This window comes from Camarhynchus parvulus, chromosome 18 (genome assembly GCF_901933205.1).
Source record: "Camarhynchus parvulus chromosome 18, STF_HiC, whole genome shotgun sequence".
Lineage (NCBI taxonomy): Eukaryota > Metazoa > Chordata > Aves > Passeriformes > Thraupidae > Camarhynchus > Camarhynchus parvulus.
Genome location: NC_044588.1, coordinates 9,959,464 through 9,986,027, shown reverse-complemented (window position 1 = coordinate 9,986,027; position 26,564 = coordinate 9,959,464). Strand labels below are relative to the sequence as shown.

The 26,564-nt window shown below is 51.1% G+C and overlaps 1 protein-coding gene across 3 annotated transcripts in view; it reads left to right on the top strand.

Annotated features, from left to right (window-relative positions):
* Positions 1-26,564, top strand: part of MGAT5B (alpha-1,6-mannosylglycoprotein 6-beta-N-acetylglucosaminyltransferase B) — a 77,943-nt gene that overhangs the window by 3,722 nt on the left and 47,657 nt on the right. For 2 of the 3 annotated variants that reach the window (XM_030962020.1, XM_030962019.1), the window contains exons 2-3: positions 2,995-3,107; positions 24,720-24,864. In XM_030962020.1, coding sequence (XP_030817880.1) covers positions 2,995-3,107; positions 24,720-24,864 — 258 coding nt within the window. Of the gene's footprint in view, positions 1-2,994; positions 3,117-24,719; positions 24,865-26,564 lie in introns of all 3 variants that reach the window. The other variant, XM_030962018.1, reaches the window with a different exon arrangement.

Genomic DNA, 26,564 nt, shown 5'->3' with positions numbered 1-26,564 from the left:
AATAGGAGGTGTGAGAGCAGGATCAGGGCTGAGTATTTATTCAGGTGATGCTTTGTTAAAATGCCCCTTGTGGGAGGGGATACCAGGACAGGGCCATGGGTGGGTTTTGGACCAGGATGGACCCTGGGGTGCAGGACCTGCCTGGGCTTTGACCCCTTTCAGCTTGTTTCTTCTCCAGCCTGCTGTTGTCCTCTCCAGACAGCATTCCCTGAGGGCAAATTCAGCCCTCCAAAGCCAAGCTGGGTGCAGCAATCCCCTCCAGAGTGCTCCTGAGAGCCTTTCCCTGTGCCGGGCTCAGGCTGTGACAATGGCAGATCATGCACTGACGTCCCCAGATCACCCCCTCTCCAAGCTATTTATGGGACACCACGTTACTCTGCAGCACCAGGGACGCTCTGCTGCCTCCACAATCACCTCCCTGCTGGAGCTGGACCACAGCTCTCTGCAAAGCCTCCTCCCAGCCAGCTCTGGAGGGGCTGAGGTCTGTGTGGTGCCTGTGTGCACATCCCACAGCTCCATGGTTCATCAGCATCTGCTGGGGAGGGGGTGGCTCTGCTCCACTGCTCACTGCTTGTGTGGGGCTGTGCCTGCAGCCAGGCCCTTGGGGATGGGAGCCTGGATCACTGAGTGCACAGTGGTTTAGGTACCTTGTAGAAACTGCTTTCCACCCCTCCAGGGAGGGCTCATTCAGAAATAAAGGGACTTGAGCTGGTCCAGGCTGCACGGGGATGTCAGGCAGTGCTAGGGATGCACTTGAGCATCCCCTGGCATCGTGGGTCAGCTCTCCCAGGCTCAGCTCTCCCAGCTGGGTCAGCTCTCCCAGGTTCAGCTCTCCCAGGTGGTTCAGCTCTGCCAGGCCAGCTCTGGCCAGGCTGTCAGGGAGGGTCTGTGCTGGTGCTGAGCGTGCTGCTGGCACAGCTCACTGGTGCTGACAAGCCCAGGGTGTTGCTTTTCCCCTTGGTTAGGTGGGAGGTGAGAAGGGGATGGGGAGCTGGGCTGTGCTGCTTGCCCAGGCCCAGGTGCCCCTGATCCACTGGGATGGGGCAGGGCTGATCCATGGGGATGGGCAGGAGTTAGGGCTCTGTCTGCTGTGAGCAAGGCTGATCCTCCTCGGAGCAGGCAAAGAAACCCTTTGCTCCTGAGCTGGCTGCTGCTGAGAGTGAGGCTGCCCTGGATCTGGGGCTCAGGTGTGTGCTGTTTGTGTGACAGCAGCATCAGAGCTGCCTGCATGGAGGGGGGGAGCTCAGGGGATCCTCTGTCAGTGCCCAGGAGTCTCTCCAGGCAAGGAAAGCCTGGCTGTGCTGTGCAGGGACAGCAGGGAGCTGCCCTGGGAGCTCCTCCACCAGATCTCCCTGGGGAAGCCCAGCACTTCTTGAGCTGCTTGACCTGGTACTTGAGCTCTGCACAACATCTCCAGTCACTAACAAGGGCTTTGAAGCAGGTCACTTTATTTGTTAGCCCTTTCCAGCAGCAGATAATTGCAGTGCTGGCGTGCTGCAGCCCAGAGCTGAAGGCTGTTCCTGCTCCTCTGCCTTTCAGCTCTGCAGGGATGCTTAGGTGGAGGGCTGGGGGCTCCTCTGCCCCTGGAAAAGCCCGGGTGGCTGTGCTGTGGCAGCTCCTGAGCCCTGTGGAGGATGCTGTGAGCTTGTAGGAGAGCTGCAGCCTGCTGTGCTCTGTGCTTTGCTTCCCTTTGGCTGAAAGGCAGTAATGCCAGGGCACCCCTGGGGGCTTCCTGCCCCACACAGGATTGATTTACCTCTTACAAACCTGTTGTTTCTCCAGGCTGGCTGGGGTTGTCTTTTCTCTTTCTCCTCCTGGAGATTTCCCCTGGGTTTGAATCATGCTGCTGCTCTGGGAGTGTCACACTGACACCTGGCAGTGGCTCTGCCAGGGCTTTTCCCTTTTATTTTTTTTTTTTGTGTCTGCTGGAGGCTGCTGCACCTCCAAGGAGTCCCAGGGATGATGGCAGCATCCCTGAGCAGAGGAAGGAGGCCAGACATGCATCCCTTGGCACAGAGCACTCTGCTGTTCCAGCCAGGCTGGCACAGAGCTCTCAGGGCCTTCAGCCCTTCCACCCCCAAAAGAGGGACTGGCTGAATTGGGGCAGAGCAGGAGCAGTGCTGGGAGCTCCTGTCCCTCCTGGAGGTGACATCCTGCCCTGTGTGTCCCCTGTGTGCCCCTCCTGGAGGTGACATCTGCCCTGTGTGTCCCCTGGGAGCCACCTCCCTGCCAGCCCTGTGAACAAAGCAGGCATGGGGTGGCCCCAGGCCACACGAGTGCAGGTCCCTCCTTGTCCCCTTGTGCACAGGGGACGCAGTGACAATGCTGCTGGCCTAGTTACAGGGGAACAAAAGGCTTTGTATAAAAAACTAAAAGGGGTTTTTTTTTAGATCCTTTGGGAGGAAGGGAAGGTAAAGGTCTCTCTTTACTCCTCTCTCCCAGAGGAGCACAGGAACTGTTTATTGTGGTGGTTCCTGTGGCCTGGGCTGCTGGGCTGGCCCTGGTGGAGCATCACAGGGCAGTTGTGGTCTGGCTCAGCCTCCCTGCTGAAGAGGCAGATCCTCCTCTCCCCCTGAGTGCAGTGGGGGATTCCTCAAGGCTTCCATTCCTCAATTCCTCAAGGCTTCAATTCCTCAATTCCTCAAGGCCTCAAGGACTCAATTCCTCAAGGCCTCAATTCCTCAAATTCCTCAACTGGAGAGGCTGCAGGGATTTCAGAGGGGGCTCTCAGGCAAAACCCCCCAGCTCAGGGTTTGTGTCCTGGCTTTTTGTGAAGCACACAAGGGTCTGGGGTGAGGAGTTGCTGGGGCTGGGGCTGCACAGATGCTGCTCCCTCCCATGGCTGGGTGGGGTGAGCCACAGGGATGGAGCTGGGATTGTTCCAGACACCCAAAGCCTCTCCTGCTGCTGTGCAGAGGGATTTCCCCAGGGGCATGGGGTGCTGGGGCCGGCTCCTCATCACACCTTGCTCCAGCTCTGCTTTCTCTCCTGCAGGATTTTCGTGCTGGGCATTGGATTTTTCACGCTGTGCTTCCTGATGACATCCCTGGGAGGGCAGTTCTCAGCCAAGCGCCTGGGGGACTCCCCCTTCACCATCCGCACCGAAGGTGAGCGCGGTGAGCCTGGCCCACTGTGAACACACAGGTGTCTGCTAGGGAGGCAGGAGCCTCCCCTGGAATGGAAAATGCAAACCCCCACCCTCCAAATTGCTATTAATTTGAAACTAAGGGGCTCTCAGGCAAAAATATGGGAGCAGGAATAACAGTTCTTTATTAGGGAAGAAAATAAAAAGATAAAATAAACAATGCAGTAAACCAAAACAACGCTGACAGAGTCAGAACACAACCTGACACCTGACACATTATTATAATTTTGAAATTAAGGGGCTCTCAGGCAAAGATATGGGAATAGGAATAACAGCTCTGTACTAGGAAAATTAAAAATACAAATATAATAGTACAAACAGAACAAACCAGTGGCAGAGTGAGAGCAGGAGCTGCCCCCCTGTGTGTCAGGGGGTGGCACAGCCCCATCCCATGGGGGCTCAGCCCTCCTGCAGTGCCAGCTGTGCTGCTGCTGCAGCAGGGATCCTGCACAAGGGGGGAGTTTTCCTCTGCAGCTCCAGGGCTGCTGCAGATGGGCCTGGGCTCCCTCTGGCAGTGCAGGGCAGCAGAAAGCTGCTCCTCTGGCAATGCAGTGGGCAAAGGCTGCTGTGCTGCTCCAGGCTCAGATTGGATCCAGGTAGGAATGCTTGGCTCCTCCCCTGGGCGGAGCATCTCCCCATGGGATGATGGAATTGGATCAGCCATGCAGGGACACTCACTGGCCATGGACAGAAGATAATTAATAGTTAATGGCCCATTAAACGAAGAGATCTCCTGGAGGGAGGGTTGGATGTGGGAGAGATAAAGAAAACTCCCAAAGAACAGCAGAGAACTGCCCCAGCTCTGACAGATGGGGATAGAACACACACCCCCATTTCCAACCTAAGATCCTCATGTGGTGCCCCCACGTGCATAGTCCAGCTGAGCTGATGAGTGCCAGGGATGCAGGAGGATGGTGCTTGGATCTTCCATTCCCATGGGTGTAGCCATGATATTTTCTGAAAAATCCTTTCCTTAGGATTTTTTCTCCTGAGAAGCTGAGAGGCCTCAGGAACAAAATGTAAACAATGGTTATCTGCTGCTGTGGAATGCAACAGGTGCATCTGTGATTGGTCTCATGTGGTTGTTTCTAATTAATGGCCAATCACAGTCCAGCTGTCCAGACTGTCTCGGTCAGCCACAAGCCTTTGTTTTCATTCTTTTTCTATTCTTAGCTAGCCTTCTGATGAAATAGTTTCTTCTATTCTTTTAGTATAGTTTTAATATAATATATATCATAAAATAATAAATCAGCCTTCTGAAACATGGAGTCAACATTCTTGTCTCTTCCCTCATCCTCAGACCCCTGTGAACACCGTCACACATGGGTCCTTCCTGGCCCTTTTTGGGATTATCAGGATGGCTCAGAGCCCTGTTGGCCTCTCTTGCCATGTGTGTTTTTGCCCCTGTGGCTCCAACCTGGCTGTGCCCACGCCCAGAGCTGTGGCAGGTGGGGCTGAGTGCTGGGCTGGGGATGCTGAGCCTGGCTCGCAGCAGAAAATGGGGAAGCAGCAGGATCAGAGCCTCAGCTGGCAGCAGTGTGGTTCTGTGGGCTGCCCCTGGTCTGACCCTGAGGATCTGGCTCAGGTACTTGGAGACCTTGGTGGGTTTGAGCACTGCAGGGAGTGGGAATTGCTCCTTAGGGAAGGGGAAATAAAAGGCCTTTGTGGTTTTATGCAGGTACTGAAATATAGCAGAGAAATAATCTAATTTTTAGTACGTTTTATGTTGTATTTAGCATTTCTTTTGGCGAGACACAAAGAGGTCAGGAGACACTTCTGTGGTGGGACAGTCACTGCCCCTGCTCTGGGAGGACACTGCTGCCATGGACTGAGCTTCCCCTGGCTTCTTCTCTGAGATTCCAGTCAGGTGAAATGCACAGAGGGAACTGCCCAGGTTGGGCTGCCCTGAGCAGGGTGAGATGGGCTTGGTCAGGGCACCGTGGTCTTCTCCTCCTCTGTACTAAAACCATGGAAAGATCTGAGCTCCACAGCCTCACCCAGGATGTGATTTTGGAGCATTAAATCCCTTCCTTGAGGTGCTGGAAGAAGTGCCAGCCACTTCCCTATAAGAGGAGAGGGATAAAATGGTGTTTTCCAGAAGTTGGATGGCGTTAAACCTCTTAGTTGACTTTCCAAGAGCTGGATTGGCAGCCTGTGGCAGCTGGATCTGTGTTCTCCCTGTGGATGGAGGACATGGTGGCTGATGTTCCTCCCCCTCTGCTCCCCTAGCTGTTCCCATCACCAGCTCCAATAAACCCCTTTCTGAGCTCTGGTGTTTTCCTGGTGACCCCAGCCTGGAGCAGGTGGCAGGGTCGGTGCTTTTCAGTGCTCCTGCCCTTGCTCAGGGTAGGTGTCCCCGTGGGGAAGGTGGGTTTGTGTTCCTGTCCCCAAGCCAAGCACGTACCTGGTGAATGAAGTCTGGTTTGAGGAGATTTCTTCCTTCCTGGGATAAGAACCAGCACAAGGAGAGTGGGAATGAGCCCCCAGACCAGCACCTTCTCCAGAGCTGGCTTTTGAGGAGATGGGCTCTAAAAAGATTGCTGAGTTTGAAATGAAAGGTGTCACTGTTACAGCTGCCCGGTGGTCCAGAGGAGCCCCAGTGTCCCTGAAAGGTTTGTAGAGAACTGAAGGAAAGGCAGAGACCCTGATGAGCTGTGGGGCCAGCTGAGGTGTGGCACAGGTTGTGGCACAAAGAGCAGCAGAGGTTTCCACAAACCTGCAGAAGCACCTGGGGTCAACCCAGAGAGCTCTAAATTTGGGGTGAAATAGTGGCAAAAATATCATTACTCAGCTCTTCACCCCCTTTCTGGATGCCTTAGAGTGGCTTTTCCCATCTTTAGCCTTAATTTATGCCAGACCTTTGAATCCACTGGCTGCACCCTCGCCTATCCCTTATTTCCTGGGAGCAGTGTCAGCACTGCCCTGGAGCTGGGTCAATCCAAATCTCCCTTTTCAGGCCTTACACCTCAAATCCTCCACATTCAGGGGTTCAGGTGATTAAATCAAGATGTGTAAATGAGTTCACCCTCCTGCCTGAGCCTCTCTGGCTCTGCTGAGGGCTGTGAGCACCAGCCTTGCTGGCTAGGAGAGATGCTGCTTTGCTCCAAGGTGGTGCAGGTTGAATGTTGCTTCTGGTAATGCCTGACTGGTCTCATTTAAAGAAGAAAAAAAGTAAATTATATCCTAGGTCCTCTAATTTTTCAAGGTTTTGGTCTCTTAGCTTTCTAACTGGGTAAGGCAAATCCTGCTTTGTTAGAAAGCTCAAAAATTCGATGCAAATCCAATTTTTTTTCTCCTATATTCAGCGGCTTTGCCAAACAAACTATTGCTTCCAGATGAATTGCTGCACATTTGGCTGTTGTTGTGCTGCTTATTGGGGAAGATGAGCTTCATTCATGGCCTCACACACTGGTTTTAAACACAAAGCATCCTCTCTGCTGTCTCTGGAGGAAGATGCTGCAGGAAGGTTGTGTTCTTTGTCCCCAGAGCTTGGCAGGCACAACCTGAGAGGCTTTTTCTCACTCTTTACCACCTGGTTCAGGTTTTTGGGGTTCAGCTTTTCCTGTCACACTGTCACAGCTTTAAGAGGCTGCTGTGGTTCCCACTGTACCAGTGTTATTTTCTGAAGTACCTGCTGCCTCCCAGGCTCAGGATGAATTTTGATTTAGGAGTGAAAAGGGGAAATAAAGGCATAAAGAGCCTTTAACATTCCCCCTGGCTGTGGTGGGGTGTTTGTAGGGACTGGCTGTGGGTGATGAAGCTGTTCCCTGGGTGAGTAACCCCCAAAGCAGAGTGGGACCAAGGCTCAGGGAATGTCCTGGCCAGGAGCTGGCCAGTGTCACCAGAGACCTCCCTCTGTCCCCTGGGAAAGGCTGTGGCTGTTGGGGGGAGGATCTGATGGCTGGGAGAACCAGGAATCCACCCATGGCCAAGGCAGGAAGGGTGATGAAACCTAGGCAGCCTCCCTGGAAATGGGGAATGGGGAATCACAGCCTCTGGGGAGATGGGAAAACCCATCCCTGCAGACTCTGAGAGCACAATGAGGTGAGGTGAGGGCAGGGCTGACCCCTCTGTTTGGAGCAGGAGCTGAGGAGGAGCTCAGGGGGCTCTCATGGCTGAGGGGAGGTGCAGCTCACGTGGAGTGAACATCCACGTGCTGCTTATTAGCACTGTGGAGTCTCCAAAGGTCTGTCTGAATAACAAACTGGCATTTAATTAACACGTGTTCTGGATCCTAGGGAAGGCCAGGAAATATTCCTGGCAGTGGTGGTGGCTGTTCAGCACACAGTGCAGGGCTGGAGGCGAGATCAGAGGAGCAGCTTAACTGTGCTGGGCTGGTGATGAGCCCTTGGTGGGATGAGGAATGGGAATCTGCACAAACCAGTGACCAGGGGACAGGTCCTGGGTGTGGCCTCAGCTCTGCCATGCCCAGGCCTGAGTGTTTCCCAGGAATGGGCTCCTGGTGGGGAAGGAGCCTGCTCCCTGCTGCTGCTCCCTGCTGCCCCTGGACTCCTGGAAGGGCCCTTTGGAGCATCATTCATGAACTGGTGGCTGTTGCAGGGCAGCTGCCAACATCCCCCTCCACGTGCTGTGGGGTGTGCAGCTCTGTGCTGGACCTGGGGTATAAATGGGGTGGGCTTGTGGTGAGTGAGTGTCAGCTCCTTCCTGGGGCTGAGCCCAGCTTTTGTGGCTGTTTGTGCTGCTCCTTGTTCCCAGGGTCCTGCCAGACCCAGCTGTGCAGGGGAAGCTGCCTGTGCCCTTCAGTGCCTGCAGGGCTGGGGTGTGGGAACCCAGGACATCCCTCTGGCTGTCCAGGACACCAGGACCCTGCCAGGGGGCTCAGGGACCCTGGCACAGAGCCCAAAACACCTGTGGGTTTGATTATGACCCGTGGAGCAAATTACCAACCTTGTATGAAGACCAGCAAGCCACAACAGCTTAGGTAGAATAATAGTGAATTTATCATGGGGTGGAAAAGTAGATTTTGGGGTTTCTAGAATGGCGGTTCAGGGGGCAAGATGGAGGGATCTGGGCATGTCCAGCCTTTCTCCTTCTTCTTCTTGGCCTCCATCTTCTGCTGTGATGTTGGCACTTTTGGATTGGTTTAGAGTAGAAGATCACTATCTAACATAGGTGATAGGTATTGGGAAGTAATTGTAAACATTGTATATGTAGTTTTTAGTATAAAGACATAACACTGCCCCGGGGGCAGGCAGAGTGCCTGGAACTGTCCTGCTGGACGGATCTCGGCAGGGCAGGAGAAAGAATTTTATAGATAAGATGCAATAAACAACCTTGAGACTGAGAACTGAAGAGCCCTGACTCCTTCTTCAAGCGCCGGGCTGGGAAAAGAGACTTTTAACATTCTCGGGGTCACAGCGACCTAGAAAGACCCTGAGACTGGGGGATGTCAAAAAATTATTTGCTTTAAAATCATCCCAAAAATCTTTTGGGTTGTGGATGAATGCTGAAGTTCATGGTCCCTGGTCCAATTTAGGCTGAGGCTGTTCCTGTTTCTCCCTGAGTGACCTGCCCAGCCCAGCTTTGAGCCTCAACTATTGCAATTCAATGGGAGGGAGACATGGAAATGCCCCAGCCTTGCCCAGAGCTTTCCTGGCTCCTGAACTGTGCGAGCAGCCAGTCATAACCAAAATAAACATAGATGTGAGGCAGGAGCATGAACAGGAGAAATGGAGAATGTCACAGTCCAGAAGTTAATCCCATTTAAAATTTGATTTTTGTATGTGAATACCTTTCTCGGAGGTTCTCTCCAAAAGCCAAGTTTCTTGGTGTGTGCCAGAAATCATTCCTCAGATGGATTCTCCGCTTGGTGATTCACTGCAGCAGAGGCTTTGCATCTTTACAATAAATAAAAAAACCCTTCTGAAATGCAAGTTATTTTATCCTAATCCTCTGCTGTCAAGTAAACACAGACAGAGGTTCCTTTGTTTTGAAATGGCCACTGAGAGAATTTATTCTGCAAACAAAGATGTAGATAAAAAAAGGGCAACAGAGAAGTCTATAAATTTTGAATGTGGGAGATGCTTTGGAAGGGCTCTAGACTCAGGAGATTGAGTCTTCCGTGCCCTCTTCTCTCCTCTCATTTAGAATTTAATATGTTTGATGATCCTTTATTTTCCCCCAAGCATCTTCCTTGCAGTTGTTTTACTGCCAGAGTCAGGGGGCAGGAGGCTGCTGCTGAAAAAGCACCATATTCTGTAATCATGGTGCCGGGAGGGATTTGGCTGTGGTCCCTGAGCCCGTGGCTGTGCCCCAGGCTGGATTTGGTGGGATGTGCATCCCGCTGGTGGAGCTTGCTGCTGCAGGGGATTAGCCAGGGAAAATCGGTTATTAAGTGTTAAAACGTGATTAGATGTGGCTGGAATGGTGCCTGCAACTGCTGTGGCTTCTTCAAAGAATCAAAAGCCTTTGGATTCCTCTCGCTGTTGGTTCCTGCAGGGTTGGGTGTGAGGTGCTGGAGGAATTTGCTGCAAACCCAGGGGAGGTGTGGGACAGGTCCTGAAACAGCTGGAGCAGAGCTCTGCCCTCGTGCTGGGCTCCTTCCTGCAGAGGGGTCTGATTCCAGGTGACCTTGCTGGGACTCTGACAGGAGCATCTGAGGTGGCTCCCAGGTATCTCTGTGCTTGGGGTCACTGCTGCAGCAGAGGTTCTGGTGCTGAGGTCCTGCAATCTGCTGCCTTTGGGAAGTGGGGCTTTGCTGAGCTGCTGGGGTTTGTGTTTGCTGTTCCCATAACTGTTTTTACAACCTGTATTTAAGTGTTTCCTGCTGCTCAGCTGCAGAGCTCAACACCTGCCTTTTCCCACCCCAGCATCTCCAGCTGGTTTCCTGTGGCTGACCACAGCTGGGCTCCTGTGCTGTGTTTCCTCCACCACTCTGGGAGCAGGATTGGTGGGAATGGGATGAAGGAAGGACAGGGGTGGGGGAGAGCTGATTTTAGAGCACAAGCTGGAAAACAGAAGCAAGGAGAGGTGAAGCTCAGCCTCTACAAGGCCGTTGCACCTTGTGCTAGGTTGCTGAGATGTGTTTTGGCGTCTGATCTCAGGGCTGCAGGATATGGACCCTGATGGGGTGATAAGCAGCTTGTGGGCTAGAAAAGAGGTTTTTCCAGTCCTGCAGCTGGGCAATGGTAACTCAACCTGGAATCTGTGTGGGGGTGGGCAGTGCAGTGCAGCAGCCCCTGCAGTGACTTCCCATGGTCTGTGATCCAGCAGGTCACCAAAGAACAGCCTCTGCTGCAAAAAGATTTGGTTAATTACGTTCATTTTGGAGGGAATAAAAATGTAATGTATGTATGAATATAAATTTTAGATAATATAAATATAAATATAAATATAAATATAAATATAAATATAAATATAAATATAAATATAAATATAAATATAAATAATGGGGAAGCCTGCCCTTGCTGGCTTGGGGTGTCTTGTCCCACATGCAGACCATGGGGAGGGCTGAGCACTGGGACTTCCTTGTGGTGTCACAATGGCTCTGGTTTGCCACGTTGGGCCACAGGACTCAGGAGAGGTCCAGAGCCACCAGCCAAGGCACGTTGTGCTGGAGATGGTGTGTAATGTCACCTGGCAGGAATCCTGTCCTGCTCTCCTCAAACCCTCTCAGTATTCCAGCTCTGCCTCTCCTGCTTGCTCCAGTTCCTGGAGTCTCACCTGCTTAAAGCGATTTCTTCCATCAGTGAACACAGAAGAGGAGAGAGGGAGATGTTCAGGGCTGTGCAGCACAGCTGTAAGCTTTGGTGTTTGTGGTTTCTGTTTCTCTCCAGAGCAGGGGTGTTGTGGAGGGGTGGGAATTGTGCTGCAGATGGTGATGCTGAAGGTTGCTCGGGGTTTTGTAGGGCATTTTCACCATTTCAGAGCCACAGCACCGTGAAGCAACGGGATCTCATGTTATTTCAATGCCTTGGATTGCTCCCTCAGGAGAGGAGCAGAGAGGCCAAATAGAAATGTGAGAACCTACATCATCTCCTCAGAGGGGTCCTTTGCTCCTGCTCCCGGCTCTGCTGCTTTTCCTTCTGCTCCAGCAGCATCCCAGCTGGGTTAGCATGGCCAGGTAACATCACCATTTGTTCTCACAGAGGAGGCAGAAAGGTCAGGCTCGGATTTGCTGATGATCAGAGTGAGCTTGAGTAACTCTGTCATCCCCCTCGCAGTCAGCTGTGCTGGGAGGGAGCAGGAGCAGGAGGAGGAGGATGAAGAGGTCTGTCCATGATCCTGACCCCCTGTGTACCCTCTCATTGTGAGGGCTGACAGCAGAGGAGGGCACAGCTCAGTTCAGCTCCATCCTGGCTGCACTGAGATGCTGCTGAGCCCAAGAGAGCTTTAAAATAAAACACAGGTGTGTTCACCCTCCCTTATTGCTGTGCTGTGAGGGCCCCAAAGAAGGAGAAACGATGAGGAGGACTCCATCTTATCAGAAGGCTAATTAATTATTTTATTATACTATATTATTCTATACATCTAAACTGAACCTGCCAAGCACTCAACCCTGCACAGAATCTTGTGAATGTCACCCAACAGTCCCCACAGACACACACACTTGGCCCTGACAGGCCAAGGAAACAAAACACCATCACTGTGGGTAAACAATCTCCACATTGCATCCTACTTTTGCACAAACACAGGCACAGCAAATGATGAGAACTGTTTTTTCTTTCTCTGATGTTCAGAGAAATGTGAGACCCAGAAATATTCTTGGGAAAAATTATCCCTTGCTTTTCTCTGTGAAGAGAAATGTGGGGCTACACTCCCTCTCTCTCAAGAAAAGTAATTTTCAGGAGCCATTTGCAGATTTGGGTCACTACTGCTCATGACAGATCCCAGTCAGCTTCTGGGCAGAGCACACAGTTCTTCTGACAGGAGCTTGGGTTGGGCAGAACACCCAAAAGTTGCTTTGTGGCTTTGGGAATCCCTTTTCTTCCCTGCTCTGGCTGGGGAGAGCACCTGGGAGCGAGGGCTTGGGCTGCTGCCTCCTTGAGACACGGCCCACAGACCTGTGGTTCCAGGGATGCTCCTGTTCCCTTTGCTTTCAAGTGTGGCACTCACATCCTCTGAAAATATCCCTTTGCCCAGGATTTTTCTCCTGGGAAGCTGAGAAGCCTCAGAGAAAAAGGAAAACAATTCTCATCTCATTCGCTTCTCCTGTGTTGTGCTCATGTGGAATGTATTTGGAGATTGTTTACCCACAGGTTTCATTGGATTCTGGTGTGAGTTGTTTTCACTCTTTGGCCAATCAGGACCAAGCTGTGTCAGGACTCTGGAAAGAGTCACGAGTTTTCATTATTATCTTTTTAGTATTCTGTAAGTATCCTTTCTGTATTCTTTAGTTAGTATAGTATTCTTTAATATAATATAGTATCATAAAATAATAAATTAGCCTTCTGAGAACATGGAGTCAGATGCATCATTCCTGCCTTCCTTGGGACATTCCCTGCAAATACAATATTCAAGAAATCATGTGAGTTATAAATTTATCTTGCTGCCTTTAACGCTCAGCGGAGGCGACAGGAGAACCAGCTCTGAAGGCTCGTGTGAACAAGTGACAGTGACAGGGGAGGGAGGGAGGGAGCTGGGCAGGCTCTGCTCAGCAAAGGGGGCACTAATTATCCCCAGTTTCTTCCTGAGTGAGTTATGAACCTCTCCTGGGCTGCTGGTGTCATGTTTTGATGTTGTTTGCTGAGCAGCCCTGGATGACTGCAGCGTTTGTGAGCAGCTTGTCAGGATCAGGGGATGCTGCAGTGTGTCTCGCTGGCAGAGCCCAGGATGCTGCTCCAGGAGGAGGGATCAGACTCTTCTCAGGGTCTGAATCCAAAGTTTGCTCGGGTAAAACTCCCTCAAAAGACAGGAGGTTCCCCTCTTGTGGGAAATGAATTTGTGGAAAATTTTTAAACCTTGATAGAAGGTTTATATAGTGTGTATTTGGATGTAAATTTTAAGATAAGAAATGTTGACTTAGAAATGTTATGGAATGGGATAAATATTGTTAAGAGTACTAAGAGTAACACTGTTGTTAGTGTTTTTAAAACACCTCTCAGTTACCCCATCTCTAATTAAAAAAACCTTAATCCAACACCCTCTCCCATCCCCTTTTCCTGCACTGCCTGGGGGTTGTTGTCCAGGCTGCTTTCCCAGGTGCCAGGTGTGGGTCTGAGTGTGGTGTCACCTCCGCAGCACCAGCTGGGATCTGCAGATCCTGCACGTCCCCAGTGCTTCCTCTTCCTGCTGCTGCATGCAGAGCTGGATTAGACTCTCCTGGAGCCTGTGGGTGCCAGCCAGGGGGAAGCCACGTGGAGGAGCAGGCTGGGCAGCTCCTCAGTGCTTGGGGCTCACTTCCAGCCTCTCTGCTCCATCCCTTCCAAAGCCACTCCATGGATCCTCGGAGGCTGGAGCAGCCAGCTGATGTTGGAAGAAGTTGCGTGGTTGGTGCCAAGTGGAGCTGGCTGGCTCTGGGAGCATCTCCTTGGTGAGGAGCTGTGCTGGGAGCTGATGGGTTTTTGATTTCTCCTGGAGCAGCAGGGTTGGCTCTGGGGCTCCCCTGGAAATGCTGAGCTTGGCACCGTTCTGTAAGAGCCTAAATGAGAGATGCAGGACTCCAGGCAGCTCTTCAAAATGCAGTTTATTGTATCCAAGATGTCACAGCAGTCCAGGGTCATGGGTGACAGAGCTGTGCCCACAGCTGTGAGCTCCAGCTTCAGGCAGGCCTGGAGTCCTGCATCCCTCATTCAGGATCTTACTAATGGTGCCACACGTTGGCCACCACTGTAAGAGCTGAAATGAGAGATGTGGGACTCCAGGGGCTCTCCAAAATGCAGTTTATTGTATCCAGGATGTCACAGCAGTCCAGGTCGTGGGTGACAGAGCTGTGCCCACAGCTGTCAGCTCCAGCTGCAGGCAGCCCTGGAGACCCTTTGGTTTTGGTTACAATGCATTAGATACTTTTCTTTGCTGATCATCTTAACATAGAAGAACCAATCTATACCTTAACTATTACCTATAGCCTATCATAACTACTGTAATTACCAGATTCATGTTACTGTTCTCCAATCACTAAAAGTCAGTACATTACAGTTGAAGCTAGAAATTGTTTTTCAGTTTTCTTGCAGTGGAAAATTCTGAGACCTTTTTTCTACTTGCAACATTTGATGACTTGTTTGCCTGTGCTCTCTTTCTGCTTGGTAAAAACATCTTCTTGTTTGGGGTGGGTTTATCCTTTGCTCTAAGTCATAAAACCCCTTCTAACTAACACACCCTTTGCCTCCTTGGTTATCCAGTGAGACTGGCTCAGCAATTCTTTTCTTCTATATCAAAACTTGCTTCCATCTTTATTCCTTCATCAGACTCTACATTCAAAAATCTTTCTGCTAAGCATCCATATCTGTGAGACTTTCTTGTCAAACTTTCATCCTTCCCAACACCGTTCTCTTCCTCCCTTGTCCAAGCATTGGTGGGGACAAAGGAGTTAAGGGAGACACCAAAGCCAGGCAGAGCCCAGCTGCAGGGTGAGGGCTTTCTGCCCCAAACTTTGCCTTTTGCCAGCTCCTGCTGGATGCTCAGCTGCCCCAAGGGCTCTTTGAGCAGGTGACACAACATCCATTTGTGCCAGCAGCATCACCATGCTGGGGTGTCACCCCATGGCCAACACAGGGGTGTCCTAAATCTGCATTTTTTTTTGGAGCAGACCATTGTTTTGTCTGGATTGATTAAAAGCATGTGGCCTCTTCTTATTCTGCTAGTGTCCCCACTTCAGCCCCAAGCTCTGCATCCATCATTAGGTGCACTGTGCTCCCATCCTTGACCGACTCGTGGAGAGGGAGTTTAAAGTGGAGGTGTAAAACTTTACTGCCCTTATTAAATTGATGTTGCAGGCAGGGAAATGAGAGCTGTTGAAATAATGAAAATAAAGGCATCCCTGGGGCTCCACGTGACACTGGATGTTCCTGCCCACTTCTGTGGGGATGTGCAAAATGCAAAATGCAGGGCACAGAGGGGTAAAGAGGAGTGTCAGGGCTGCTGTTGTAGTGGTTAAGGCTTAATCCAGCCTGGGAAAATGTCTCTTCCTGAAGAAGTGCCTGTTTCATGCAATCACTGCTCAGAATTGAATGCCTGCAGGCTTCAAGAGAAGAAAAAAAATTATGCCACCAAACCTATTGGAAAATGGAAGTGTGAATTCACACACCTTGAAGTGGGGCAGCAGGGATGAGGACCTGAGGGACGTGTGCTGGCCCCTTCCCTGCTGGCCCTGTGTCAGAGGAGGCTGGAGCAGCTTCCTGCTGCCCTGGCACTCTGTTATCTCCATAAGCAGGGACACCCAGGGAATGATTAAATCAATTAATTGATTTTCTATAGCTCATAAGGAAGTCAAATGGCATTTCCATCAACTTGTGATGAGCCAACACCCCGCCATGGCCAGGAGGAATGTTAATGGCTCTTTATGCTTTTATTACCCCTTTCCACTCCTAAATCAAAATTCATCCTGAGCCCGGGAGGCAGCAGGTACTTCAGAAAATAAAACTAGCACAGTGGGAACCATAGCAGCCTCTGTAAAAGCTGGGTTTTCCCATTGATTTATTTGTTTCTCTGGCTTAAACGAGAGAGCAGGGCTCAGTTCAGCTTGAGAAGAGATTAGCTGGGGCTCATCCTGCAGCTCTGCCAATGACCCCCAGCTCTGGCCCTGCTGCTGCTTGGAGGATCTGGCCCCTGGGCTCGCTGGAGACTGATGGGTTTGGAGGAAGGGATGATTTATTTGCCTCTGGAAGCAAAGTGGCAGGATGCCCAGCACTGTTTGGCCAATCTTTTTGGCTGAAGGAGAAAGGGTGATCATTTTAGAAGTGTTAAATGAGTTCTGAAGAAATCACCTTTTGGGGCAGCCGTGAGTGTGGCTGTGGGCTGGAGCACTGGGTGTGCAGGGCTGGAGGATTGATGGGGTCCTGAACCTCTGGAGCCTTCCCTGGCTGGTTTTGGGCTGTGCAGGTGCTGGGTGCAATCCTTCCTTCCCTGCAATCCATGGGGCACTGGCTGCTGGCAGTTCAATTGTCCCTGGATGGGCAATGGGGACCAGCAAGTGGAGAACCTAAAATGCTGCTGCTGTTGGAGACACTCCTCCTGTAAACACCAAGAACCCACACAAAGGTTGGTCCCTGGCTTGGGGGTCTGTGGAGTCACCCTGGGGCTGTCCCTGTCCTGTGGGACCTGTTTGTGCTGCTTTTCACCTCAAACTGGGGGTCTCAGCTGCAAATCCAGGTTCCAGTTTGGCCCCAGTCCCAAGAGCATCCACCCCAGGGTGGGGTGCAGCCATGCCCCAGGAGCTCTGCTGTCCTTTGGGCTTTGCTACAGCACCTGCCCTTCATCCATCCCTGTGCTGGAGCCCTTGTGTTTCAGGAAGCAATTTAAAATCAATGTTAATCTTGTAATTTGGAAGCCTGTCCTGCAGTGTGAGGTGTTTGAAGTGCTGCAGAACAGCTTAAAATGCAATTTAAAATAGTGCTGGCTGGCAATAGAGAAGCAACTAAAAGCTCCCTGCTGCTGCTCTTTTAAAAGAAAAAGTGAAAGGGGATGAGAAAGAGGTAGAAAGATGTGTTAAAAATATATATTAAAACAAATAAAAGCTGAACTGCAGCTTGTGTTGGGGTTGTGTGTATTCATCCCTCCTTCCCCAGCTTCCCAACCCCCCAGCCCATCTCTAGGGGCTGTGGGGGAGAGGAGGGGATCCAGCTCCCTTTACCTGCACTGATGGCTCATGGCAGGACTCCTGGACTGTCCCCACGTCCCAGAGGGGACATCAGGTCTCTGGTATGTGTATGGTGGGGTAAGAAGCAATAAATTTGGGGGGAACAGCCCTGGGCTCTCCTTGCAGCAGTGAAACGCTCCTGACTGGGAGTGTGAGTGTTTGTATTGTTCATTTTCCTGCCTTTTCTTATTTGTATGGGAATTGGGAGCAGACATGTTTGGGTGGAGCTGCAGGCTGTTCCTGCAGGGTTTCCTTTGGGATGGGAGGGAGCCGGAGGAGTGGAAAAGCATCAGGACCCTCTTGTGCAGGCTCAACTCGGGGTCCTGCAGCTGAGGGAGGGAGGAACGAGACCCCAGAGCAGAGGGGATGGGACAGGGACACCTTGGGGTGGTTTCCTCCTCCAGGAAGCCTCTGGGGCATCATGCCAGCAGGAGAACCCACAGTGTGAGGGGCAGGGGCTGCAGGAGGGGAGCATAGATGCAGTTCATTGCTCCTGAAGCTGTTGACCGTGGATCCCAAGTGAGAGGAATGATGGATTGGTCTTTACAAACAAGCTGTGGGTCTGCTGGTGGATAAAACCAGCACTGGGAGATCAAACAAACAATGGGAAGGATTCCACTTATGGATGAATGGAAAATGATATTTGCTTTTACAAATAAACTGTAGGTTTGCTGATAAATGAAATTAGGCATTGAAAGATGAAAGAATCAATGGGGAAGGAAAAACCCCTAAATTCTGTAAGAATTAAAAATTAAAAGGGAGGGTTGTACATTAGAGGGGAATCTCTGGTATCAGGAGTTTCAGGAAGTCTGAACCTTTCAAGTACCTCACCAGCAGCCCCTGAGCTCCTTCATGGGCACCTCCAGCTGTGTGGCAGCTCCCTGTGTGCCTCCTGGTGCTCTCTTCCTTTGGGGCCCTGGCTAAGCAGGTCTGTGTTTTCTCTGTATAACTTAAATTAGTAAATCTGGAGCAATTTAATGGCAGATGTGGGTGGATTTGCTGGCAGCAATAACTGGCTGGGAGCCCATGCTGGGGAATGGGTACCCTTAAGGGGTGCAGCCACCCTGAGGAACCTTCTCCATCCCTGGAGCAGCTTCCCCAAAGGGATGGAGACAGGAGGGGCCATTGCTGCCAACCTGAGCCTGGCCATGGGCTCTCTTGTTTGCAGTTAGAGCTGGGTCTCTGGGCTGTGATTGCAATGGATTATGTGTCAGAGTTAGTCCTTGGCTAGTTGGCTCTTTGGTCTTTTAATCTGCTTGAATCAAAATCGATAGTGAAAGTAAATAGAGGAGCATCAGAGGGGCAGGCAGTCAGAGGGCTGGGGCTTTGCTCCCTGGGGACATGCCAGGGTGGATGGGATCCCAGGACAGCCCTGGGTACCACCCCAGGGAGCTGGGCATGAGGTCTGGGTGTGCCTCAGCCCCACTGGAGATCCTCTGCTTTCCTCTGCAATAAATCTTTCAAGATTGTGCTGCCCTTTTGAGGGGTTTAAGTAGCCTGGAGTTGTCCTTTAAAGGAGAAAACCACAGCAAATGATGCTTTAGATTGAAATTAATTCAGCTGGTATTTTCAATGGACATAGGTAATATCTCACTGTGTCTGAGCTCCAGCACCAGCAGGGGATTTGCTGTTGTGGGATGGCCAGGCAGGGCTGTGACACATCTGAGAAGGGAGGGGACCAACAGCCAACCAGCCAGCTTATGGATATTGGGAATACAGTGTGGGGCTGCATTTTAAAGGAGACTCAAGGATGACCTTATCGCTCTCTACAACTCCCTGAAAGGTGTCTGTGCTCAGCTGGGGCTGGGCTCTTTCTCCAGGCAGCACTGACAGAATCAGAGCACACAGCCTCAAGCTGTGCCAAGGGGAATACAGGTTGGATATTAGGAAAAAGTTTTTTACAGAAGGAGTGATAAAGTTCTGTTGTGGCAAGGGTCCCCCAGCCAGGGAATAAAGAGCTTTGACTCCATGATTTCGGAAGGCTGAATAAAAGCTTTATTAACCTATACTATACTCCATACTACACTAGAGGAAGTTTTTCACTGTGAAAGTGATGAGACACAGGAACAGAAAAGGCATGGGTGCACCATCCCTGGAAGTGCTCAAGGCCAGGCTGAATGGGGCTTTGAGCAACCTGATCTAGTGGAATTGTCCTGGCCCATGGCAGGAGGATTGGAACTGGGTGATCTTCAGTGTCCCCTCCAACCCAAACCATTCTGATAACACGAAGGGGGGGCCAAGGAGGAAAGGAGATGCTCCTTTCTCAGCTGCTCTCCGCTCCTGCATGGTCAGAGAACTGCAGAAACACAGAATATCCTGAGCTGGGAGGGATCCACAAGGATCACTGAGTTCCACTGAGCTTCACCTTTGAGTTCAGGTTGGCACATGCAGCAGAACTGCCCTGACTGCTCATCCTGCCCCTGTTCTGCAGGTCCCAGTGGCAGGCACTGGCAGGGGGTGACTCCTGCTCATGGCTGCTTTCACTCCAGGCAGGTATTTTAAAGACAAGTGCATCATTAGTGAATTCCCCAGGGTTTCAGCCCATCCAAATTTGAGCATATTGGCTGTTGACTATTCCGCTGGTTTCACAGAGAAGCTATTCCTTCTTCCACAAGACATCACCCTTAGGGGCTGCTTTCCTTTTTTCCCCTGATTTCATCCAATTACTTAGCTGTGTGCTCTTCAGAAGCCCCATAAATAATTCTCCTCCCTCTGCTGTGTTTACCAGCGTGTCTCATGAAATCCAGTAAGATATGATTGATTGCAATCATTATTTCCTAGTGCTGCTATGAAAACCTCTGTCAGTTCAGTGATTGCCTGGAAAGCGTGCCTGCCACTCAGGAAAACTGTCAAAACCCTGTCATACTTTAACAAACTCCAATTAATCTATTGGTTGGGTTTTCTTGTATTGGCTGTCCCATCATAGCTGATTAGCAGGGGAAATTAGAATATTTCTCCTTTCTAATTAGCAGCTTGGTGGCTTTGTTTTTTAAAAGAAAGTGGTTTTCAGCACTGATTAATTTTTCAGAACTGGAGTTTTGTGCTTTTAAGGTGGGTTTGGGTTTATCCTGGCTGCCTGCAGTGCTGTGGGTAAAATCTCCTTGGGGATCTTCATCCCTGGCTTTAGGGAGAAGCCTGAGCTCCTGGCCAGGATCTTCTCCATCCTCTGGATCCCCGTGCCTGGCTCAGGCAGCTGAGCAGCCCTGGGTGGGAGTCTGAGTCTCTGTTCCAGGTTAACAAATTAATCCTGGCTCTTGCATTTTTAAAAGAGTCGCTTCAGCACTTTTCCTCCTTTCTTCTGGTTTTAATGAGACACACTTTCCAAGAGATGTAATAATCATTGCCAAAAATGTCAAGTCGTTGTTAGCTTCCTTAAGCTGCTGGAAAAATAACAACAACAACAAAACCCAGGAACAGAAAGAGAGAGGTGTTGATGCGGAAGAGCTTCGACTTCATCTCCAAGTGCCAAGGGAGGGATGGGGGAGATGTGTCCTGCCTCAGCTCTGCCTTCTGGCAGGCTGCCCCAAAAGATAATGCAGGGAAAGCTGGGATTTTTTTTTTTTTATTACTATTTCTACTTAGTATTTGGGATTTTTTTATTATTTCTTTATTTGAGAAGGAATATCTCGGCTCACTGTTGACAGCAAAGCTCAGAGCTCTGCTCTCAGAGCATCCTGCAGTGGCTCAAAACCAGCTGGGGATGGGATGGTGGCAGTGACAGGAGGGGAGATCTCAGGGAAATTCAGGGAAGCCACCTGGAACGTCAGGGGCCAGGCTGGTGGTGGGTGCAGGGCTGGAGTTGTGGCTCTCTGGGATCCACAGGGAAATGGATTTGTGCCCTGGTGGGAATATCCTCGTCCCTCATTAGTGATTTGGGAGCAGAGCTGTCTTGTCAGCTGTGCTTCGGTGATGAAGCCTTGGAGCAGCACCCTTGCCTGGACTGCCAGGAAATCTCCATCTCCACTGCCTTCCCAGGCACAATCTCTGTGTGTTCCCAGCAAACTGTCACAACCTGACCCCCCAAACAAGCTGGGATCCAAATCCCCAGGCCAGGATGGACTCACCCATGGGAATCTGGGGGTTTCAGCCTCTCTGGCCAGCTGTAGGGTTTGGGCCAGGTTTTTTCCTGACCTCCAGCCTCACCCACTGCAGCACAAGAGGGATCAGTAATCACTGTCTCATGCAAAAACTGAGTTTAAGGTCTAAGCTCTGACCTGCTGGCCATGCTGGGATGTCAGAGCAGGAGCAAATTCTGAGTAGAAATGCCCATTTTGGGGGATGGTCAGTCCTGGGATGGACAGAGGCTGCTGGGGGCTGCAACCCATGAACACAGCCCAGCTGTAGGAGGGATGTCACTGGAATGGGCTCAGTCTATGGACAAATAACTAAAGTGGATTTTCTGATTTAAGCCCATGTCAGAGCTCTTCCATTTCCCTTGGCTTTGCCTTTCCTGATTTGCTCAGCTGTGTTTGGGGCACCCCTTGTCAAAACAGACCTCCAGGTTCCAAAATTCCACTTTTTTACCTCCTCTAGCATCTTTTAATTACAGGCTCATTAGTGCTGCTGCTCTTCGGTGGGACAGGCTGTGACTTTGGTATCACCCAGGGGACAGGGTGACCTTCCTGGTGGGTTGGCAAGGTGGCTCCTGCCTTCCCAAACCCACCCAGGAGGGTCTGGGGCTGCACAGGACCTTGAGCACCCCCTGACTGAAGCAGAAGTCACTGATCCTTGCCATGGAGCTGAGGGAATGTCTGGGGAAGAGCCCAATTTCACTCTCCATGAATGGTGGTTTGTCCTCTTTTTTTTGAGGAATTGCTTTTGCTCTCAATGTTTCTTCTGTTTTGTTAGATAGAGTCAGGAAAAAATAATGTGCTGCTGATAATCTCAGCCAAGCGTGGAAGGCAGCCTTTGGCAAGGTCTGGCTGGCCCAGTGTCATCTTCTTGGAGGGGTTAAGGGTTGGCTCACAACCCCGTGTTCGTGTGCCGTGCCGCAGTGACCCGATGTCATCCCAGAGCCGGCTGGGGTGAGAGCCTGGCAGAGGAGGGGGGGGGCTGGAGCTGCAGTGCCAGTGCTGCCTTCCCTGGGAAGCTGCCTGGTGGGGAAGATGGAACAGGAAAGCCTTATAAATATGATTGTCTAGCAAAAGATTTTGAGAATATAGAAACTATAAGTGAGATTGAAATGAAAGCAAGCTTTGAGATCCCTCAGTTACTGAGCAACTGGAAAACAATGGTGTGGCTGGCTGAATGTGATCCCCTTTTGATGGAACAACACCCTCTGCTTGCAGACAGCTCCAAGGGTCAGAGCAGACCCTACAGCTTGGCAGAAGGGGCCCAAAGAGGAGTTTTTAGGGTTTAAAATGTAACACAGTATGGGAATGTAGTGATTCTTATAGGCTGTATGTAAATGCTGTACGATTTGTATCTTGTACTAGATTGGTTAGTGAGAATTAGAATATTCAACACAGAAGAAGATTTATTGTATGGTAACGAAACCTCACTCTCTCGCCCTTTTACTCTCTTACCCTTTTATGCTCTCACCCTCTCATCCTCTCTCCCCCTCTCTTCTCTCAGCCTGCTCTGAGCTGTGGCTGGCAGCTCCCAGCAGGGCCCTGCACCCAGGCCCTCTGCAATAAACCCGAGTTCCAGACCCGGCTTCAAAAATCTCTTGGCTCTGTCCGTCCCGACCATCCTCCCCCCCGATGCTCCTACACTGCCCTCCCTGGGAATCAGCCTCCCCAGCCCCTGGGAGCTCTGGCTGAAGAGCGGGTGAATTCCTGGGGGAGCAGGGATGGAGCTGGGGCTGCAGCTCTGCAGCAGCAGGAGCTGTCACGGTGCCTCTGATCCCACCATGGCCACACCCTGCTCTCACCTGAACACCCAAACACCCACACCAAGGCCTCTGTGCTGTTTCACATGCTCAGCCAGTCCTATGGGGAGGAGAAGCCCGTGCCAGGGCTGTCCCTGGCACACAATGCCATTGGGATGCCCTGATCCATCCTGCCACCCTGGCTGTGCCAGAACAGGGAATCCCAAACTCCCTCTGCCTTTGCAAGACTGGTTGTGCATCTGTTTGGAGGTGCATGAGGTGTCCCTAAGTCCTGATGGCCACCCAGGACATCCAGCAGCTGCTGTCCTTCCCAGTGCCACTCCCCTGGCTCCTGCTGCTCCCTAAATTAAATATGTGCTGCCTCTTGGAAAGCACATGAGAGTGGAACGGCAGAGATAAGCTAAACGGGAGAGGTTCAGAGGATTATGCACTGATTAAGTTATTACCAACGTGAAATGAGCCGAGCTGGGATGAAACAGGAGCTTTATTTCTGTTTCTTGGCTCTGGGCTCGCTGCCTGTCACTAGATGGCAAATCAAGCTGGGAGCCAGGAGCTCCTGGATCCCCCTGTGCTTTCCAGCAGGTCAGTGCCATGCAAACCCATGGGAAGCAGTGTTAAACAGGGCTGGGAACTGGGGGCCTTCCCTGCTGGGGGCGTTTCTGAGATGCAGCACTTGAGCTATTTCCAGTGCTGGGTCACCCACCCCATTGCAGATTTGGGCAGAAAATGTCTTCTTTTCTGTAACAGGAAAATCCGGTGCTGCTGGGAGGATGTGTTGGGGGAGCACCACCCCTTTGATTAGTTTCCCATGTTTTTCCTTAAGCATCCTCTGCAGGCTGCTGTCAAAGGCAGGATGCTGGGTGTCACCCTGGTTTTTTAAGATTTTCTAGGCCTTCTGATATGGACATTCTTGTGGTGAACTTTTTCAGACACTTTCTGTAAATAACTGATTGTTTTGTCTTCTTTTACGGAGGAGGAGAAAGTTGATGGACTGTTGGTTTGACCAGTGTCATTGGAGAGGTGTCCCTATCACCCTCCAATCCGCTGTCACTTTTGGAAAACTATAAATGTTGGAGTCAGGGAAATAAACCTCCTCTTCCCTCCTTCACCTGAAGAACAGTGGTGTGCTTGCATTCTTTCGTGTCCAATAGTGACAGCTGGGCTAGGTGGAGAGTGAAAAACAGAAGTGCCAAATGAAAGGCTGTTTGGTTGGTGCTTGGCAATAAAGTCAGTTTGCCATAAGCCCTCGGGACTGTGACGGTGTTCACAGGGGTCTGAGGATGAGGGAAGAGATGAGGATCTGACTCCATGTTTCAGAAGGCTTGATTTATTATTTTATGATATATATTATATTCAAACTATACTAAAAGAATAGAAGAAAGGATTTCATCAGAAGGCTAGCTAAGAATAGAAAAAGGAAGAATGATAACAAAAGCTTGTGTCTTGGACAGAGAGTCTGAGCCAGCTGGGCTGTGATTGGCCATTAATTAGAAACAACCACATGAGACCAATCACAGATCCACCTGTTGCATTCCACAACAGCAGATAATCATTGTTTCCATTTTGTTCCTGAGGCCTCTCAGCTTCTCATGAGAAAAAATCCTAAGGAAAGGATTTTTGAGAAAATGTGTCTGTGACAGGGACAGGCTGGATCAGGTGGATAAGTCAGGAGTTCATGCCTGGTGAGGGGATCCAGGCTGAGATAACCACTGGCTATCCTGTATTTTCTGTCCCATCGTTGATGGGACTGCAGGAGCCCAGCTGGATTTGGGCAGGGCTTACCCTGCTCGGGCAGGATGATGGGGCTGTGGGGCAGAGCCAGCGAGGGGACACAGGCACAGCAGGGCACTGAGATGCTCCAGACACCCCCGAGCCCACCCGTGGGGGTGGGGAGGAGCAGGGGCAGCTGTGGGGCTGGAGCAGGGGCTCCCTGGGTGGGGTGTGTCGTGCCAGGCTGGCCGTGTCTCAGCTCTCTGTGTGTGCTGCAGTGATGGGCGCGCTGGAGTCCCGAGGGGTGCTGCGCAGGATGAGCGACATGCTGGAGATGCTGATGAAGAGGATGGACATCCTGGCCAGGCTGGAGAACAGCACTGACTTCCACAAAGGGGATGAAGCACGGTTCCCTCTGGACAGGTCAGTCAGACCCTGTGGAGCAGTGCTGGGTGTGGGAACACCCCAGTGTGCTGAGCTGCTCTGAGGGTGGTGGGACCCAACGGAACTTGGGCCTCGGGGAGATCTTTTTCAGTCTCATTTGCCATGTCTGGAACCTTTTCTTTGGGGATTAATGAACTGACTGTGATTTTTAGGATTAGAGGTCACACCCCCAAGCTTGTCAGAGTCCAAGAAGCATTTGCACTATGCTCTCAGGCACACTGTGTGATTTTTGGGGGTGTCCAGTGCAGGGCCAGGAGCTGGACTCAGTGATCCTTGTGGGTGTTGTCTAACTTGGGATATTCTATGATTCCAAGATGTCCTGAAGCAGCTGTCCCAGCTGCAGGTGTGGCAGTGTCTGCACTGCTGTGGTGCAGCTGGAGGTGGGAATTGCTGAGCATCACCTGGCATGTGGGATGTGCTCCCTGAGCTCAGGACACTTGCTCTGTGCCTGCACTCCATGGGTAGCTGTGGGAGCTGGTGGTTGTTGGAATCCAGGGCTGATGTGCTCAGCCTTGGAGTTGAGCAAGGTTTAGAACGTGCAGAAGGGCTTAAAATGATGCCCTGGCTCCCTGTGATGCACATCGCAGCTGGCAGTGTGAGAGGTGCCATCAGACCTCCCTGTCGTGGCACAGTGATTCACTAAAAAGACATTCCCCTGTGCTCTGGGAGCCTTTAAACATTCATTGATACTAATTGGAGTGTCAGTGCACAAATAGTAACTGGTGGTGGGGGAGCAGAGATGAAAAACCACAGGGGCAGCACTTGGGACAAACCTGGCAGTGTGGAAAAGATGCCAGTGTGGATTTTGCTCAGGTGGAGCCTCAGGTGACACAGGAGAGGTGGATGGCAGGGATGTGACATGCAGGGGTCACCCCTGCCCTGCTCTGTGCTGACAGCACAGGAGCTGTGCTGCATCCTGCTGGATCCCTCATAACATTCCCACCTCCACCTCCTGCCATCACTGTGCTTTTCCCTGCTCCCATCAGCATTTCCATCCCTCTCCCCCACTTTCCTCACGAGCCTCTTTTGTGCCTATAACAGAAAACAAAGTCAGTGAGCCTGTAATTAAAGGCTGAGCTCTGCCACAGTGCCTGCACACCCGAGCTAGAGCTGCAGGGCAGCCGTGGAATGCGTGGTCCTGCCTTTTATGTAGCATCATTTCCAGCAATGAGAAAATTAAATTTGCCTCAGCCACGGTAGGTGCTGGGATTTTGTTGTTCTGAGGCTGGCTAGTACCCAAGTGAGTGAGATCACCAATAATCCCAGAGAGGAGTGGACAGGACTATTACAGCCAGCCACTGGAAGGTGCTTGCTCACACTGAACGATTTTCTTGGCCAGTCTTGTGTTAAAAGAACCACTAATTTCAGGTGATGGTTGTTTCTCTACACCAGCAGCCAAGAGAGAAACTTAAAAGCGTTTCTGTGGGCTGGCAGCAGTGGCTGCAGATGGGGATTTGGTGCTTCAGATCTGCTGTGGGAGTGATGGCTCTGGGGCCATCACCTGGAGAGAGGATGGCAGCTGGTGGACCCACATCAGAAGAGCCTCAGGTGTTGTGTGTGTGCTCAGATGGGCCTGAGTGGCTGAGATCACAGATGTCTCAATTTGCAGGAACGGAAAGTCAGGGGCAACGAGTTTATCACCTTTTGCTCCTTACAGTGCACCCCTAAAGAAAAATCAA